The following is a 13,187-nucleotide window of genomic DNA, read 5'->3' on the forward strand; positions in this document are numbered from 1 at the left end:
ACCTAAACAAGTTCTGGACCTCCTAGGTTGAGGCTTAGCGAGTGCTAAGAAACTACACAGTAATGATATCCTCCTCTATCTACCACTAGTTTCTAAACTATACAAGTAACCTTAAGTAACCCTAATCACATACTAGTATCTTACAAGCTAGTTACAGATAAAATACCTGACTAGTAACGCCTTCAATTGTCGGCACTATCGGTCATAAGTAGTTACCTCCGGGTCTCTGTAGTGCTGCTGATTCACTATCAAGTGGCCGACAAGACGATCTTCTCATAGTCTCGAAGGCAAGTGTCGGTGGAAAGAAAGCATTTGTTCAAAAAGTCGGCTGAGGGGCGAACAAGGCTGCAGATGCTTATGTGCAGGTGATGAGGGAGACGGATTATGATGCCCAGGGTGACAGTGAATGACTCCCTAAATATTGTCTTAGTAAGTCAAAATAGAGTAGAGGAAGAGGGTTATTAGGCGACAACTTAAATAGCTTAGTAGCACTAAGCTTCGGTAGCTAAGCAGCAACTACTGCTATCGCTAGTACTAATAATACAGCGGTGTGTTATCTACCATGAACCCGTTTTATATAAGACTTTGAAGAACTGTTGGATAAGATGTGTATTTATCCTAACGAGAGATTGTCCATGCTTAGCTGTTGTTTGGTCTTATGCTTGAGAGGTCTCGCTTCCACGTAGGTAGAGCTCGGCCGAACCTTGATTTCCGACGAATGGTGTTATAGAGGATTGCTCCTAATCTTTGCAAACCCTAGTCCTGTGGGGAAATATCGTATTAGACCATGAATCAACACGCCCTTAAGACCAAAAAGTCCGTAAGACTTCCCAGAATTGGTGTGTTGCCCCCTGTTGCGTCGTCTCTGATATAGGTGCCTACCTAGTAGATAAGCAGTCTATCAGGTTGATACAAGAGGCGGTCTCCTACAACATAGGTATCTACCGCCTCTTGAATGTTTGAAGGGCGCCCCTACCAAGATGAGACCGCCTGTTGTATCAACCTGACGGCCTGATTACTTACTAGGTAGGCACCTATATCATCTTGTAGGACCACTTGTTGGGCAAAGTGGCCCGCTAGGTAGCAGTAAGACATGTTCAAGATGAATCCACTTGGGAGACCATCAACACGTTCAGACACTACAGTGACCACACCACCTCTGTCCTTAATTGCAAGGAAAGTAGGCAGCGTTGGTTTCGAGATGCATCAGGTCCTGTAAGCCATCGAAATTGACGCCCATCCAAGACGGTTGGTCTCTGCTGGTTGAATCATCATCAAGCAAGCCTCGCACATCCACGCCGCTATCCCCCGTCGACCCATTGGCAGCTTGAGACTGAGGCTCAGGCTGTTGTTGCGAGCCTCCGCCTCCTTCTAGCACTTCCCAGGCCACCTTGCGAATCATCCTGAGGGCGTTCTGCGCCAATGCCCAGGTCTGGGTCAGGGACTTCAGCACCCCGATGATCAGACTGACGCGGTCGCGATGCAGTTGATGGCAGTGGCGCGGATGTACCAAGCAGGCCGAGAGTTGCACCATTGCACTCAAGACGACGGCGCAGATGAAGAACGGCGTGTGCTGGCGGACGGGAGTGCGCAGCGCGGCGAGACTGGACAGCTGCTTGGAAGCGTCAGTGGCGATGACGGCGTGCGTGTGTTGCGTCGAGATCGGGGAGGTGTGACAGTCGCTCTGGCCACAGGAGAGCTCTACCACTGCGGGGAGGTTGAGGTCGCTGCGAGGACAGTGCAAATAGATGCTGGCGTACTGGATGATCATGTACGCCTGGAAGATCATGGGATCCAGCTCGCCAAAGGCGTTGATGATCTCGCTCTTGCCCGCTGGCAGGTGATGAATCCAGCCGACCAACGCATTGTCGACGGCTTGCACCTCGTCCGGGTGCGGCTCGTGGGTTCGGGCGATTGAGATCACCCGGGCCAGGATCCGCACCGCATCGATCCGGTAGCAATAGGAGGAAAACTGGAGCTCGTCCTCGATGAACAGGCGGGCGTCGAATTGAGCTAGGCTCAGCGGCTCCGGTATGCTATCGCCCTGGGTATACGCCGACTCTTCACATGGCAGGAGCACGTCCGTCGAGACCGACCGACTCCTAAACGTCGTTTTGCGATGCAGCGCCGCCATGTACCCGTCCACAATGAACAGCTCCCACCACGTTCTCCGGAGCGATTCTTCCTCGACAGGGTGCCGCACTCTGTTGATGACGCAGTAGCTCTGTTTGTGAATCCCAAGCTCCAATGCCAGCTCGACGGTGCGAGACAGGCTGGCCTCGGCCTCCGAGATTTCAAAGCGGGCATGCAGAGCGATGGAAAACAGCAGCCGCGCTTGGACCATGCTCGCTGCTCTCTGGCTGTCGTCTGCCAGCGCCCTTGCAGTCATGCTTCGAAGGGTGTCGCTGGAGAGCGTTGTCGAGTAATGGCTGCCGATGAATTGCACGGTGAGCCGGAGATACCTAGGATAGTTTTGTGCGTCGTACAGATGCCTCGGGACCAAGATGGGATGGGCGCGATGGAAGAAGGTGTAGTATAAGTTCACCAAGGCCTCGTCATCGACCCATGCGGAAGAGCCTTCGGCGACAGATACAGGCTGTAACATGGATTGGATATTGTAGAGGTTGTCGAGTCCAAATTGGAAAGACTCCAGCGGTTCTGATTCGCCGTGGAAGGGGGCCCTCACATTGGCATGGCCGTTGTTCTGTCCAGAGACTGAAGCGTCTTGGTTGCCCGGCGTGCGTGCAGAGGGCTCGTGCTGGTGCTCTGCCTCTGCTTCTGCCTCGCTCGAGATTTGCCGTTCGTGCGCCAGCCGGTTGAATTCTCGATTGGCGGCTGGCTCATCTTCTCGCTGCCGTTTGCGACCACCGCCACGGCGGGACGATGTGTAGTTGCACTGCAGCCGAGCCGTCACACATCGTGCGCATGTCGGATACGTTGCATCGCACCGAAGATGCTTTCGACGGCACTCCAGGCATGCTAAGGGAGAGGGACGTGCAAGCCCATCATGACGAGAGGGAACGGCGGCGCCATTGTTGTGTATTTGAGCCATCAGGTGGGATGGCATGCGATGGTCGTAGATAGGGTAAGTTCCTAACGGTTCTCCCTCCCTCGCGATGCTGATTTAGAAAGAGAAGTCAAGGGAGAGCACACAAGGTGGGCGGTTACTTAGCTGGGACCGACCTAGTGATCATCCGCGTGTTCGATTCGCTCCACTCTTCCTATCGAGACGCCGAATGGAGACCAAGCTAGAACCTACATACTGATAAGACGCATCGCGCCATCCAGGCTAGCCAGTCATCAGAGTCTTCAAGAGACAGCGGCTCACTGGAGAACGTCCCGGTCAGTCGATTCGCTACATTTCCTTCATCTACACAGTAGTGATTGCGTCCCGTCCAAAGCTGACTCGAAAGATGAGTACTTAGGGCGAATTTTGATCGCCCTACAAACCTATGGTCTGAAGTCTTTACTATGCCTATACAGATAGACAGAATGAACATAGATACATATATATTGTGTGTGACATGATCTCGTGAGCCATTGTTGCCATACAATAATTGGATCAGTTGATGGTCTTCCTTGCAGTAATTTTCACATCAAATTTCCTCGGCTTCACGAACCACGCATTGTGCAGATCCCAGTCCTCATCGGTGGTGAGTTGGATCTATGGTAGATTGTCAGTATGCGTATGCTAGATGATTCGAACGAGATCGGAAAGAGGACTTAAAGCCATGCCGAAGAGGAGACCATGGTGGGACTCACCTCGAAACGTCTCAGAAGACTCGGAATCAGTTTGTACATCTCCAGGAGGGCAATGTGCTTCCCGAGACACGTCCTTGTACCTTCCCCGAAGTGAAACATCGTCTTACTCATCTCTTTCACCCGCAACTGATCCGAAGGAGAACTGGGGTCCGCCAACCAGCGTTCTGGCCTGTAGACCTCGACGTCGTCACCGAAGATCTCACGTTGGTAGTGGAGGACCCACGAGTTGCAGCCCACGATCGTCCCACCCGGGATGAACTGACCGCGAATCTCAAGTCCCTGAGGGGGTGTCAGTCGTTCAAGGATAAGGCCAATCGAAGGATGGACACGGAAGGTTTCTTGGATGCAAGCGTGCAGATAGGGTAACTTCTGTGCATCGCCCCAAGTTATGATGCCTCCTTCATTGGAGATCGACCCGGTCTTGACGGCACTGTCGATTTCCTCGTTTAGCTTTTGATAGCACCGAGGATTCTTAAGAAGGTTGTAGAAGACCGCCGCCAAGCTGATGGCCGTGGTGTCTGATCCAGCCAGCGCGATTGACGTGGTCATGGTGAGCAGGCGGCTGTCGTCAAAGAACGCTGGATCCTGCTTCTGCGCCTTCAAGAACATGTTCAAGAGGTCCATGCTATCGGTCGCCAACTCGTCCTTGCCAGAGGCTCTCTTCGCCTCCATCTCGTGCAGTCGTTCAGCCATTCTCGCTTTGGAGAATATCGCCGTCCCGGAAGAATTGTCAATGAACCCATATTTGCTGAGCATTGTGCGGACCGGGTTTTTGACGAACAGCTTATCTAACCAAGGCATCTGGCCAACCTGCGATGAATGCGTCAGCTAACAAACTCACTGGGGTTGTAGTGGTATATCAGCATACAGGTGCCTGATAGTCAAATATCTTGCCCAGCCAAGCAATGATCCCGTCTACATCCTGACATTTGTCGATAAACCCGACCCTCCTGCTGTATGTGATTTCTGTGATGACATCAAAGGCAAAGTATTGCAACCAGAGGATGAAATTGCAGACATTGCCCGGAGCTGCATACAGCTTTTCTGTCTGCGCCAGGAAGACTCGCACGGTTTCATTGACCCGGGGCTCATATTGAATGAGTGAAGTCATCGAGAATGCATTGCTGACGGTTCGTCGGAGTCTCATGTGGTAATCCTGGTCTTGTGTCCCAAACAGAGACTGAAGCACCTCGCCTCTCGAGATCTGCATCTGAACCGGATAAAAGCCACTCTGTCCATTCGGTCAAACCTCTGTCAAACAAAACCACAGATAAATGCGACTGTACCTTGCCGAGTTTGTGGTTGATCCCATAGATTGCTTTGAGGGCATCTGGGCTGCTGAAAGAGAGTGAGTTGGGTCCCACCCTGACGATGTCGCCATGCTTTTTATGCAATTCTCTTAATGTGAATTGAGGCTTTCCATGCATCACACTCAGGAACCTCCAGATATTCGTGAAAGAAGCGGGAAACGGGGCGGGGTATTTGTTGAGACCATGATTAAAATGATTCCTCCATAATGTTACGACCGGAATCAGGACGAGTAGAATACACGCCAACTTGGTCGTGAGATCGCTTGGGACATTGTCTATGATCATCTTTGAACTGTTTGGATCTGAACCCAGGTCTGTATGAGAAGATACCGGTTCAGGAACTAACTCTCGACTTGGTGCCGGCGCCCAAATTGGTGTGAGATATCAGAGACGTTGGACTTATATGATGAAAGCAGGGAGCCCGCTGAGGCACACAGCATCGTGGACTAGGAGCACAGGTCGGCATGGGCAGCAGGAAGGGAAATGATGCCACCGACCAGCATCGACCAGCACGGGATTCACCTCCCAATGGCTGGCTACCTAATCAAAAGTGGTGCGATGTGGATATTGGCGGTGTGGGTCAATCTCAGATAGGAGTTGTGTCCCCATAAAGCGCCTCTTGATCTAGACTCGGGGATTGAAAGATCTCAACACTGAACAGACCACAACCCCGGAGCCCGATGGTGGATCTGGGTATTGGTGTCGGCCTCGTCTGTTTGCCTCGTTGAAGTCGCTATACCCGATCGACACTGTGTACTGCCCCGCCTCACACAGCATTCGTTCGTTTGTACCAAGGCCGCACTTGTATCTATGTAGACGACTTTCATTTTTCTAGGCCTTGAAGATAAGGCTTTGACGCCATTATTGATGACTGTAATTGTATTCCACTTGCTCACCACCAGGGCGCAATGAGGGTGAAGGCTCGACGGGTGGCCGTTATTGGAGCAGGGCCTGCCGGCGCCATTGCCACGGATGCCTTGGTCAAAGAACAAGCCTTCGACACTGTTCGAGTGTTTGAGCGGAAGAGTGTTGCAGGAGGAACATGGTTAGTCAACTGATATCTCCAAAGCCATAGACACAAGTAATGTCGACTGACTGGGGGCGTCGTAGGGTCTATTCACCGGAACTTTCGCCTAGCATTCCTTCGCTTTGTGCTCTTCTCGAGCAAAAGGCAGACCAGCCAGTCACCATCCCAACCGACTTCCCATGCGACACCAACAAGACCGAATCAATCAACTCCTATCAGATCCGTTACTCTGACACGGGGATTCATGAAAACCTCCATAGCAACCTTCCCCCGCAAACAATGTCATTTACCCAAGAGCCAATTCCCAATATCATTTCAGAGCGAGCATTAGCACAATACGGCCCCAATGCTCCGTTCCGTCACAGAGAGGTCATTCGTGAATGGGTGGAGGAGATCTTCAACCACGCCGGCCACCAAGACCTTGTCGAGTTCAATACGACGGTTGAGCATGCTGAGAAAAGGGGAGACGAGTGGGTGTTGACTCTACGAAAACTAATCCCCGAGAAAAAGAGAAATCACTGGTGGCAGGAAGTGTTTGACGCGGTGGTGGTGGCAACAGGCCACTTTTCCTTGCCGTATGTGCCTGATATACCAGGACTGGTAGAGTACGACCAAAGGTTCCCTGGGACGGTCAGGCACAGCAAGCACTTTCGCTCCACAAACGAGTTCAAAGGAATGGTAAGAGAACAACGCACCGTTCTGACCCGTCATTATTTGTCCCTTGCGAGCAAAAACAAATGCTGACGAACACTCGTTTGGCTCGCAGAAAGTTGTCCTAGTAGGAGGCTCTGTCTCTGCATTCGACGCATTACACGAGATCAGAACAGTTTCCAAGCGTCCAGTCATCGCATCCCTCAGAGAGCCGCTACCAGCCTTCGGCTGGGGAGCTTTCACCCATCCACATGTGGTTATCAAGCCACCTATTGCTCGGTTTCATGCTGACAGTGGACAAATCGACTTTTCGGATGGAACTTCGATAGACCATGCTGATGTCGTTCTTTTTGCCACGGGATACGACTTCAGCTTCCCTTTCCTAGACAAGTCCAAAGTAGAGATACGGAACAGGAGAATTCGAGGCTTGTATCACCATGTCTTCAGCATTTCAGACCCGACTCTCTCATTTATAGGAATGGTAAGTTATCTTCCCATTCCAGGAATTGCGCCCTGAAAAGGTGGGTTGTGAAGGAAGATACTTCGACTGACTCGAATGCTCTCCTAGGTTGCCGGCGGTCTTACATTTCGTGTGTTTGAATGGCAGGCTGTGGCGGTCGCCCGTGTTCTGGCGGGACGAGCTACGTTACCCCCGCAAGAAGACATGGAGAGATGGGAGGCTGAAAGGATAGCCAAACGTGGCGATGGTGTTGGGTTCTTTTCGATTGCGCAAGACCTTGAGGACTCTTTTGAGGAATTGGGGATGCTGGCCGGCGAGCCAGCCGCTGGGACAACTGGTAGAGTTCTGCCAAAGTATGAACAGAGCTGGATCGAGGCATTTCAGGAGATTGTCACCCTGAGGAACCGGTGGTGGGCACAGGAAAGACTTAAGTCTGAGGCATGTTCCAACCCACTGGTTGAAGGGAAGTTATAAGGCAGGCAAGACAGGCCATCCACTATCAGCCTTGTTTCGAAGCATTAGCTATGTACGATCAGCAAAAGGATAGACTGAGACGACTCGGCTTCCACAATGACGCTCAAGTCTAGGCATGGCGACGTTGCTCATCGCGTCAAGTATCGTTATTCAGCAGCAGCCAAAACGAAGTGCTCTGCTCCATTACACTCGAAGCTCTTCATGGTAAGAGAGCACCTCTCGACGAATAGGGCCCAGCCTTAGACAACAGACTGGAGTGGCGGGATACACTCGCCCCATAGAGAAGCAAGGTGCGATATACAGGGCAATGTTCCCGCAGTAACCAGGCAAGCCCCCTTACAAAGCAAATTTGATATAGATGCTTGACTGGTAGGTAAGCAGTCCGTAAGGTCGATATAACAGGCATTCTCCTTCAACGTAGATCATCTACTTCCTATTAAAGCTTTAAAGGACGCCTCTGTTGAGACCTAATACTACTCCTAGCTGATAGGGTGGTTATGGGCGACTTCGGTGCCTGTACCCAACTTCGACCTACCACCTTTTGAGCTTTTGAAGGACGGCCTTACCAAGATCTGGCGGTGCTGCTTATGTTGTAGGGAGGCTAGGGAGGCTGGCCAGGATGCCCGAGGAGATTTGCCATGCTCGCCGTCCATCAGCAGTGAAAATGGCCCATTTTTACATGCCGAGTTATCTACACCTTATGGGAAGCAATCTTGTGCTAGCAACAGACCGGAAATGCTTCAGCCTGCTGCCCTTTCGAGACGTAGAACTTCTGGACTCGCCAAACGCCGTCTATCTGTGGTCAACTCGTGCAGCAATACCGTCGATTGTACATGTGGGGCGATAGGGGATGCAGCTCCACCAACTATGAGAATCGTCCCCGGCCCAGCAACAAGCATAACATATTTACAAGAGAAACGTAAAGGGAACACTGCCATACCCAGAAATAGATTTATACCCAGGTCTGTTGATGCCCTGCTTATTCTAAAGTCCTCCCACCATCCCTGCTCGGAGTTCTGAGCAAGAACCATGGCGTCCCCGACTATCACCAAAGTCTCCCTCGACGTGCCTGCCCTTGGCAAGGCTACTGGTCTCTGCTTCGACGGCCAGACATGCCAATACTACGGTGTCCCTTATGCCACTGTTCCAGGTCGTTTCAGGCGGCCTCAGCCTGCTCCCAAGCCGTGGACCGGTAACAAGTGGGATGGTACCAAGCTTGGGTCAGCACCACGCACGTTACCCCCTGAGCGACAGGTAATGTTCTAATCACGGTCTTGTAGAGCCATGTGCCCGCAACCTCCAAGAGACTATCAGTATATTCCCAACCCCGAACGGCCATGGGTTGAGAATGCGCCAATATCCAGCACGGAATGCCCAAATCTTCACATCTCTGTCCCCGCACCCCCAGCCGAGGTCGCTGGCAAGCCTCTGTATCCTGTGATGGTCTTTGTCCACGGTGGCGCTTTTGTCTACGGGGCTGGATCTGCCGCGATATACGACGGGAGAAGATTGGCGCAGATATCACAGGAACAAAGCATGCCGACCATCATTGTCACCATCTCGTATCGAGTGGGCGTTTACGGTTTCCTTGCCAGCAAGGAAATCAAAGAATACAACCGCCAGTTTGGCGAGAGTGGTGTTGGGAACTATGGGATTTGGGATCAGATTGAGGCATTGAGGTGGATTCAGGACCACATTCAGGCCTTTGGTGGTGATCCCAGCAGAGTCACCTTTTTTGGCCAGAGTGCGGGAGGAGGTGAGAGGTTTCCCTGCAACTATTGCTGAAGTACGAATCGCTGATCTTCCCCATCGTCAAGTATCCGCAAACATCCACATGCTGCGAGGCGAAAAGCTGTTCTCCTCGGCCATCATACAATCCGGTCTGCTGCCCGTGTGCGGCGTGCTGTCTGAGGAGCAGTACCAAATCATTTACGACAAGCTTCTTGCCGTGCTCGAGATCCCTACAGCCCTCGCACCCGAACAGCGTCTGCAGAGACTTATCGAGATGGACGAGTCGAAAGTGGATCTTGCCCTGATGTCCGTCGGCGTCATCCCCGTCCTCACTCTCTCGCCCTGCGACGACCACTGTCTCCTACCCCAGGCGATGCCCACGTATTCAAGCTACTCGACTTTCGAAGCACCATCTTGGTGCCCGCGCTTAATGATCGGAGATGTAGCCCACGAAACACTGATCTGGAACAAATCCTTCAGATCCCTCGATGCTGGCGAACTCATCTCTCGGATCAAATTGTTCCTCAAAGACGATGTCAAGGCGCAGAAACTCATGGACTTGTATCAAATCACCCCCGATATGGATCGCAATAAAACATTCTACAAGATCGGGAAGTTTACCACTGATGGCTTGTTCCTTGCCGTCCACTGGGCTGCCCTTCGCGCAAATCCAAAGATGTATGCTTATCGCTTCGATGTGCCGTCTCCGTTTGAGACAGACTTCCAGGCACAGGCGCATCATTCCTTGGACAACGTTTTTGTGTGGGGTCTACTCAAGGAGTCGCTTCCACCCAATCAACAGCGTATCTCAGAGAAGATGTCTGAGTCCTGGTTGCGGTTTGCCAATGGCCAGGAGCCTTGGGATCGCTTTGACAAGAACAAAGAGTTCATGGTCTTTGGCCCAGATGACTATGGCATGAGAAGCATATCCGATGATGCTAAAAGGGGTTATGCCATATGGGAGGAGATTGAGCGGGAAGGACTCATGCAAGACTTTGGAGAACTAGCAGATGAGTTGTGTATGAGGCACTCAGAGGTCTGCGATCCCAATGTGCCACCGAAAGAGCTTGTCACGGACGATTTTGTGACCCTGGGAATCAGTACAGGAAACCAACTCGGTGGGTTGCGGATGGACTTTTGATTGAGCTCAAGATTCTCCTACACCATGTTTTGCATCGACTCTGAACTCTCAATCAGGGTCTTGATGTTATCTTAGTATGATGCGAGGGGCGATGGAATAGCGTAGGGCGCTATTTTAGAGGCGCGATAGGGGTTTGGATCACCGGGGTTCCAGACCCATTCTTCGGGCATCGCGCTCTTCACTTTGGTAGTCACTAGGGTCGAGAAATTCTCGAATTGCACAATTCGCCATCCGAACCATTATGGCGAATTCTGGGCCGGTGTAAGAAACGTGTCCACTTTCGGTACCTTGAACTACATGTCCCCTAGTATCCACTCTTGACCCGAGGTTGCCGCCTCACGATGGCCTCCTCCTGGGAGCGACTACTGTGGACGCTTCAACGACATGAACATCCATCACGACCCTCTCGTTATTGGCGCCAGAAGCTTTGTCGACGAGGAGATGCTATGGTAATCAGTAATCATGCCAACGTCAATCATTCTTCGTATGTCCACATTGTAGGTAACCAAAGTGTTTCTAGACGCTGAGGAAATCTTGCAGACAGTGTGCTTGAAGCCATCTGAATAGATCAAGACAGACTCCCCAATTTGGTATATGGATTCAATACACACTTCCTCTTGAGACCAACCTGACAAGCATTGTGGAAGGTTCAATTAAATTGATGCACACCTTGACGACCATGACCTTCATAGACTGCCCATCGATTGTTATATCCCTTCCCGACGTAGATGATCCTCTCCTGAAAGAACTCAAGCCACCCGTTGAGGACCGATGTAATTCTTCTGCCGCCAGAACCAGAATGCACCCATGAAGATTGTCAGCCCCCCTGTGATCAGGCAGGTATAATTCATGTTTTCGGCCGTGACTGGTAGGGAGAAAGGAAAGCAGAAGATGACGACGAAAGCGATCATGTAACCACACGAAAAGGCGTTGACAATATACCCAATGGCGCCCTTCATCCAGAACCACCCAGGGGTGACGTTGGACCTCTTAGTCAACAAGTGCGGCAGAATGGCCGCAATGTAGGAGAGTGACGACAGCACAACATAGGAGTCGACAAACGCGGCGAAGGCCGTGGAGGATCCCACGTAGATTGCGCCAAAGATGATCGTAGCGACACCGACCACCAGAATGGAGTTGAATGGATTCTTGAATCTCGGGTGGATACGATGCAGGGTCTTGCTGAAGGGCGTTGCGTTCTCACGGGACAATGTCCACAGGATACGACTGGCGGTGATACACGCACCGACGGTTGCCGCACAGGCGGGCAGCAGGATCAGGATACTCAATCCGAGGGCTCCGCCAGCCGATCCAGTCGCTTGTCGGTAGATTTCAACCAGCGGCATGGCCAGTGAACTGTCCAGCACATCGTCGAGACTGTCGATGCCGTACAGAATGGTGATCAGGTAGGTGAAAGCGGTGATGAACCCGACAATAAACTGAGTCAGGACCGCCTTGGGAATATTGGCGCTTGGTCTGCAACGCTGGCTGTTAGAAGAGCATAGATCAAGATGGTTAAGGAGGGGAGATCGCACTTAGGGATTTCTTCGGCCAAATGCGAGACGACATCGGGTGTGCCGACGGAGAAGGCTCCGTTCAACATGCCAGCGACAAACACGAAGCCGTTGCTGCTGTAGCCGGTGGAGTTCACCCAGTCACCCCACACAAACCGATGCGAGGCATATGGTCGTCCGTTGACAGCTGGCATCACAGCACACACGATGATGGTGATGAACACCCCCGTCAGGACCAAGAAGCCACCTACGGCCTCCACCATGGGCAGGATTCTGTTCGCGAACAAGACCAGACTGCACGAGATGATCGTGATGAGGAGGTAGCTCACAAAGACATGCCATCTTTGAAGCTCGAAGTCCGGATGAAACAGGGCGTACATGGAAAGAGTCAACTCGGCAACGATTTCGGCCGTGCCCACATATGCGAAAAGCCAGGCGAAAAAGTTCCACCAGCCGGCAAACCAGCCACTGACTCGACCATATGGCCCCGCAGCGACTGCAGCCCAGTGGTAGACTGTCTGCCATCAGCATGAGATCTTGCAGAAGAGAAAGGCAAAGACTCACCTCCACCAGAAGATGGGATTGCTGAAGCAAGCTCGGCAATCGAGGCGGCAACAAACCAGTAGCATACAGACACCACGATGCTGCTGGGGTTAGCTGAATTCTGGGTTGTCGTCGCCTGCTTCACTCACAACTCGTATAGCACACCAGGTGGTCCACCGTTGTAGATGGCAACAACCTAGGTTTTGTCAGCAAACTGATCCTGGTTGACGTCTTGCACTGACATACAATACTACCCCCAATGGTGATCCAGGTGTTACCCGTTGTGACTGCATAGCCATAGAGAGCGATTGGGTTGAAGATTCGCTCAAGCTCTTGCTCATGGCCTGAGGCATTGATCTTGTGCCCGTCGCTGGTTGCCGACACTTCCGCTTCCTTTGAGTGTGGCGCCGCAACCAACTCCTTGGATTCCGGCGTCGTACTCGGATCGGACAGCTCAGCCATTGTAATGCTGGGCCACAACCACTATATCTCCTGACAAGATGGAAGTGTCTGTAATTGACAATTTGCAGCCGTTTAGGCAGTGAAGGTGGTGCCAACTGGGGGAACTTAAATT

The 13,187-nt window shown here is 51.9% G+C and overlaps 5 protein-coding genes across 5 annotated transcripts; 2 read left to right on the forward strand and 3 right to left on the reverse strand.

Annotated features, from left to right (window-relative positions):
* Positions 1-1,165: 1,165 nt before the first annotated feature.
* Positions 1,166-3,052, reverse strand: A1O1_08972 (uncharacterized protein; the record flags this gene model as incomplete). The annotated part of the gene is made up of 1 exon (XM_007729829.1): positions 1,166-3,052. The coding sequence occupies one exon, from the start codon at positions 3,050-3,052 to the stop codon at positions 1,166-1,168; it is 1,887 nt and encodes a 628-aa protein (XP_007728019.1).
* A 510-nt stretch (positions 3,053-3,562) lies between these two features.
* Positions 3,563-5,357, reverse strand: A1O1_08973 (uncharacterized protein; the record flags this gene model as incomplete). The annotated part of the gene is made up of 4 exons (XM_007729830.1): positions 3,563-3,664; positions 3,763-4,572; positions 4,631-4,993; positions 5,049-5,357. The coding sequence occupies 4 exons, from the start codon at positions 5,355-5,357 to the stop codon at positions 3,563-3,565; spliced, it is 1,584 nt and encodes a 527-aa protein (XP_007728020.1).
* A 623-nt stretch (positions 5,358-5,980) lies between these two features.
* On the forward strand, positions 5,981-7,684 carry A1O1_08974 (uncharacterized protein; the record flags this gene model as incomplete). The annotated part of the gene is made up of 4 exons (XM_007729831.1): positions 5,981-6,117; positions 6,183-6,777; positions 6,866-7,231; positions 7,319-7,684. The coding sequence occupies 4 exons, from the start codon at positions 5,981-5,983 to the stop codon at positions 7,682-7,684; spliced, it is 1,464 nt and encodes a 487-aa protein (XP_007728021.1).
* A 1,029-nt stretch (positions 7,685-8,713) lies between these two features.
* Positions 8,714-10,556, forward strand: A1O1_08975 (uncharacterized protein; the record flags this gene model as incomplete). The annotated part of the gene is made up of 3 exons (XM_007729832.1): positions 8,714-8,904; positions 8,965-9,440; positions 9,502-10,556. 3 exons carry the CDS (start codon positions 8,714-8,716, stop codon positions 10,554-10,556), a joined length of 1,722 nt encoding a protein of 573 aa, XP_007728022.1.
* A 749-nt stretch (positions 10,557-11,305) lies between these two features.
* A1O1_08976 (uncharacterized protein) lies at positions 11,306-13,075 on the reverse strand (the record flags this gene model as incomplete). Its single annotated transcript, XM_007729833.1, has 5 exons — positions 11,306-12,032; positions 12,092-12,584; positions 12,635-12,714; positions 12,763-12,809; positions 12,860-13,075. The coding sequence occupies 5 exons, from the start codon at positions 13,073-13,075 to the stop codon at positions 11,306-11,308; spliced, it is 1,563 nt and encodes a 520-aa protein (XP_007728023.1).
* Between the last annotated feature and the right edge of the window lie 112 nt (positions 13,076-13,187).

Source organism: Capronia coronata (assembly GCF_000585585.1).
Source record: "Capronia coronata CBS 617.96 chromosome Unknown acBCG-supercont1.11, whole genome shotgun sequence".
NCBI lineage: Eukaryota > Fungi > Ascomycota > Eurotiomycetes > Chaetothyriales > Herpotrichiellaceae > Capronia > Capronia coronata.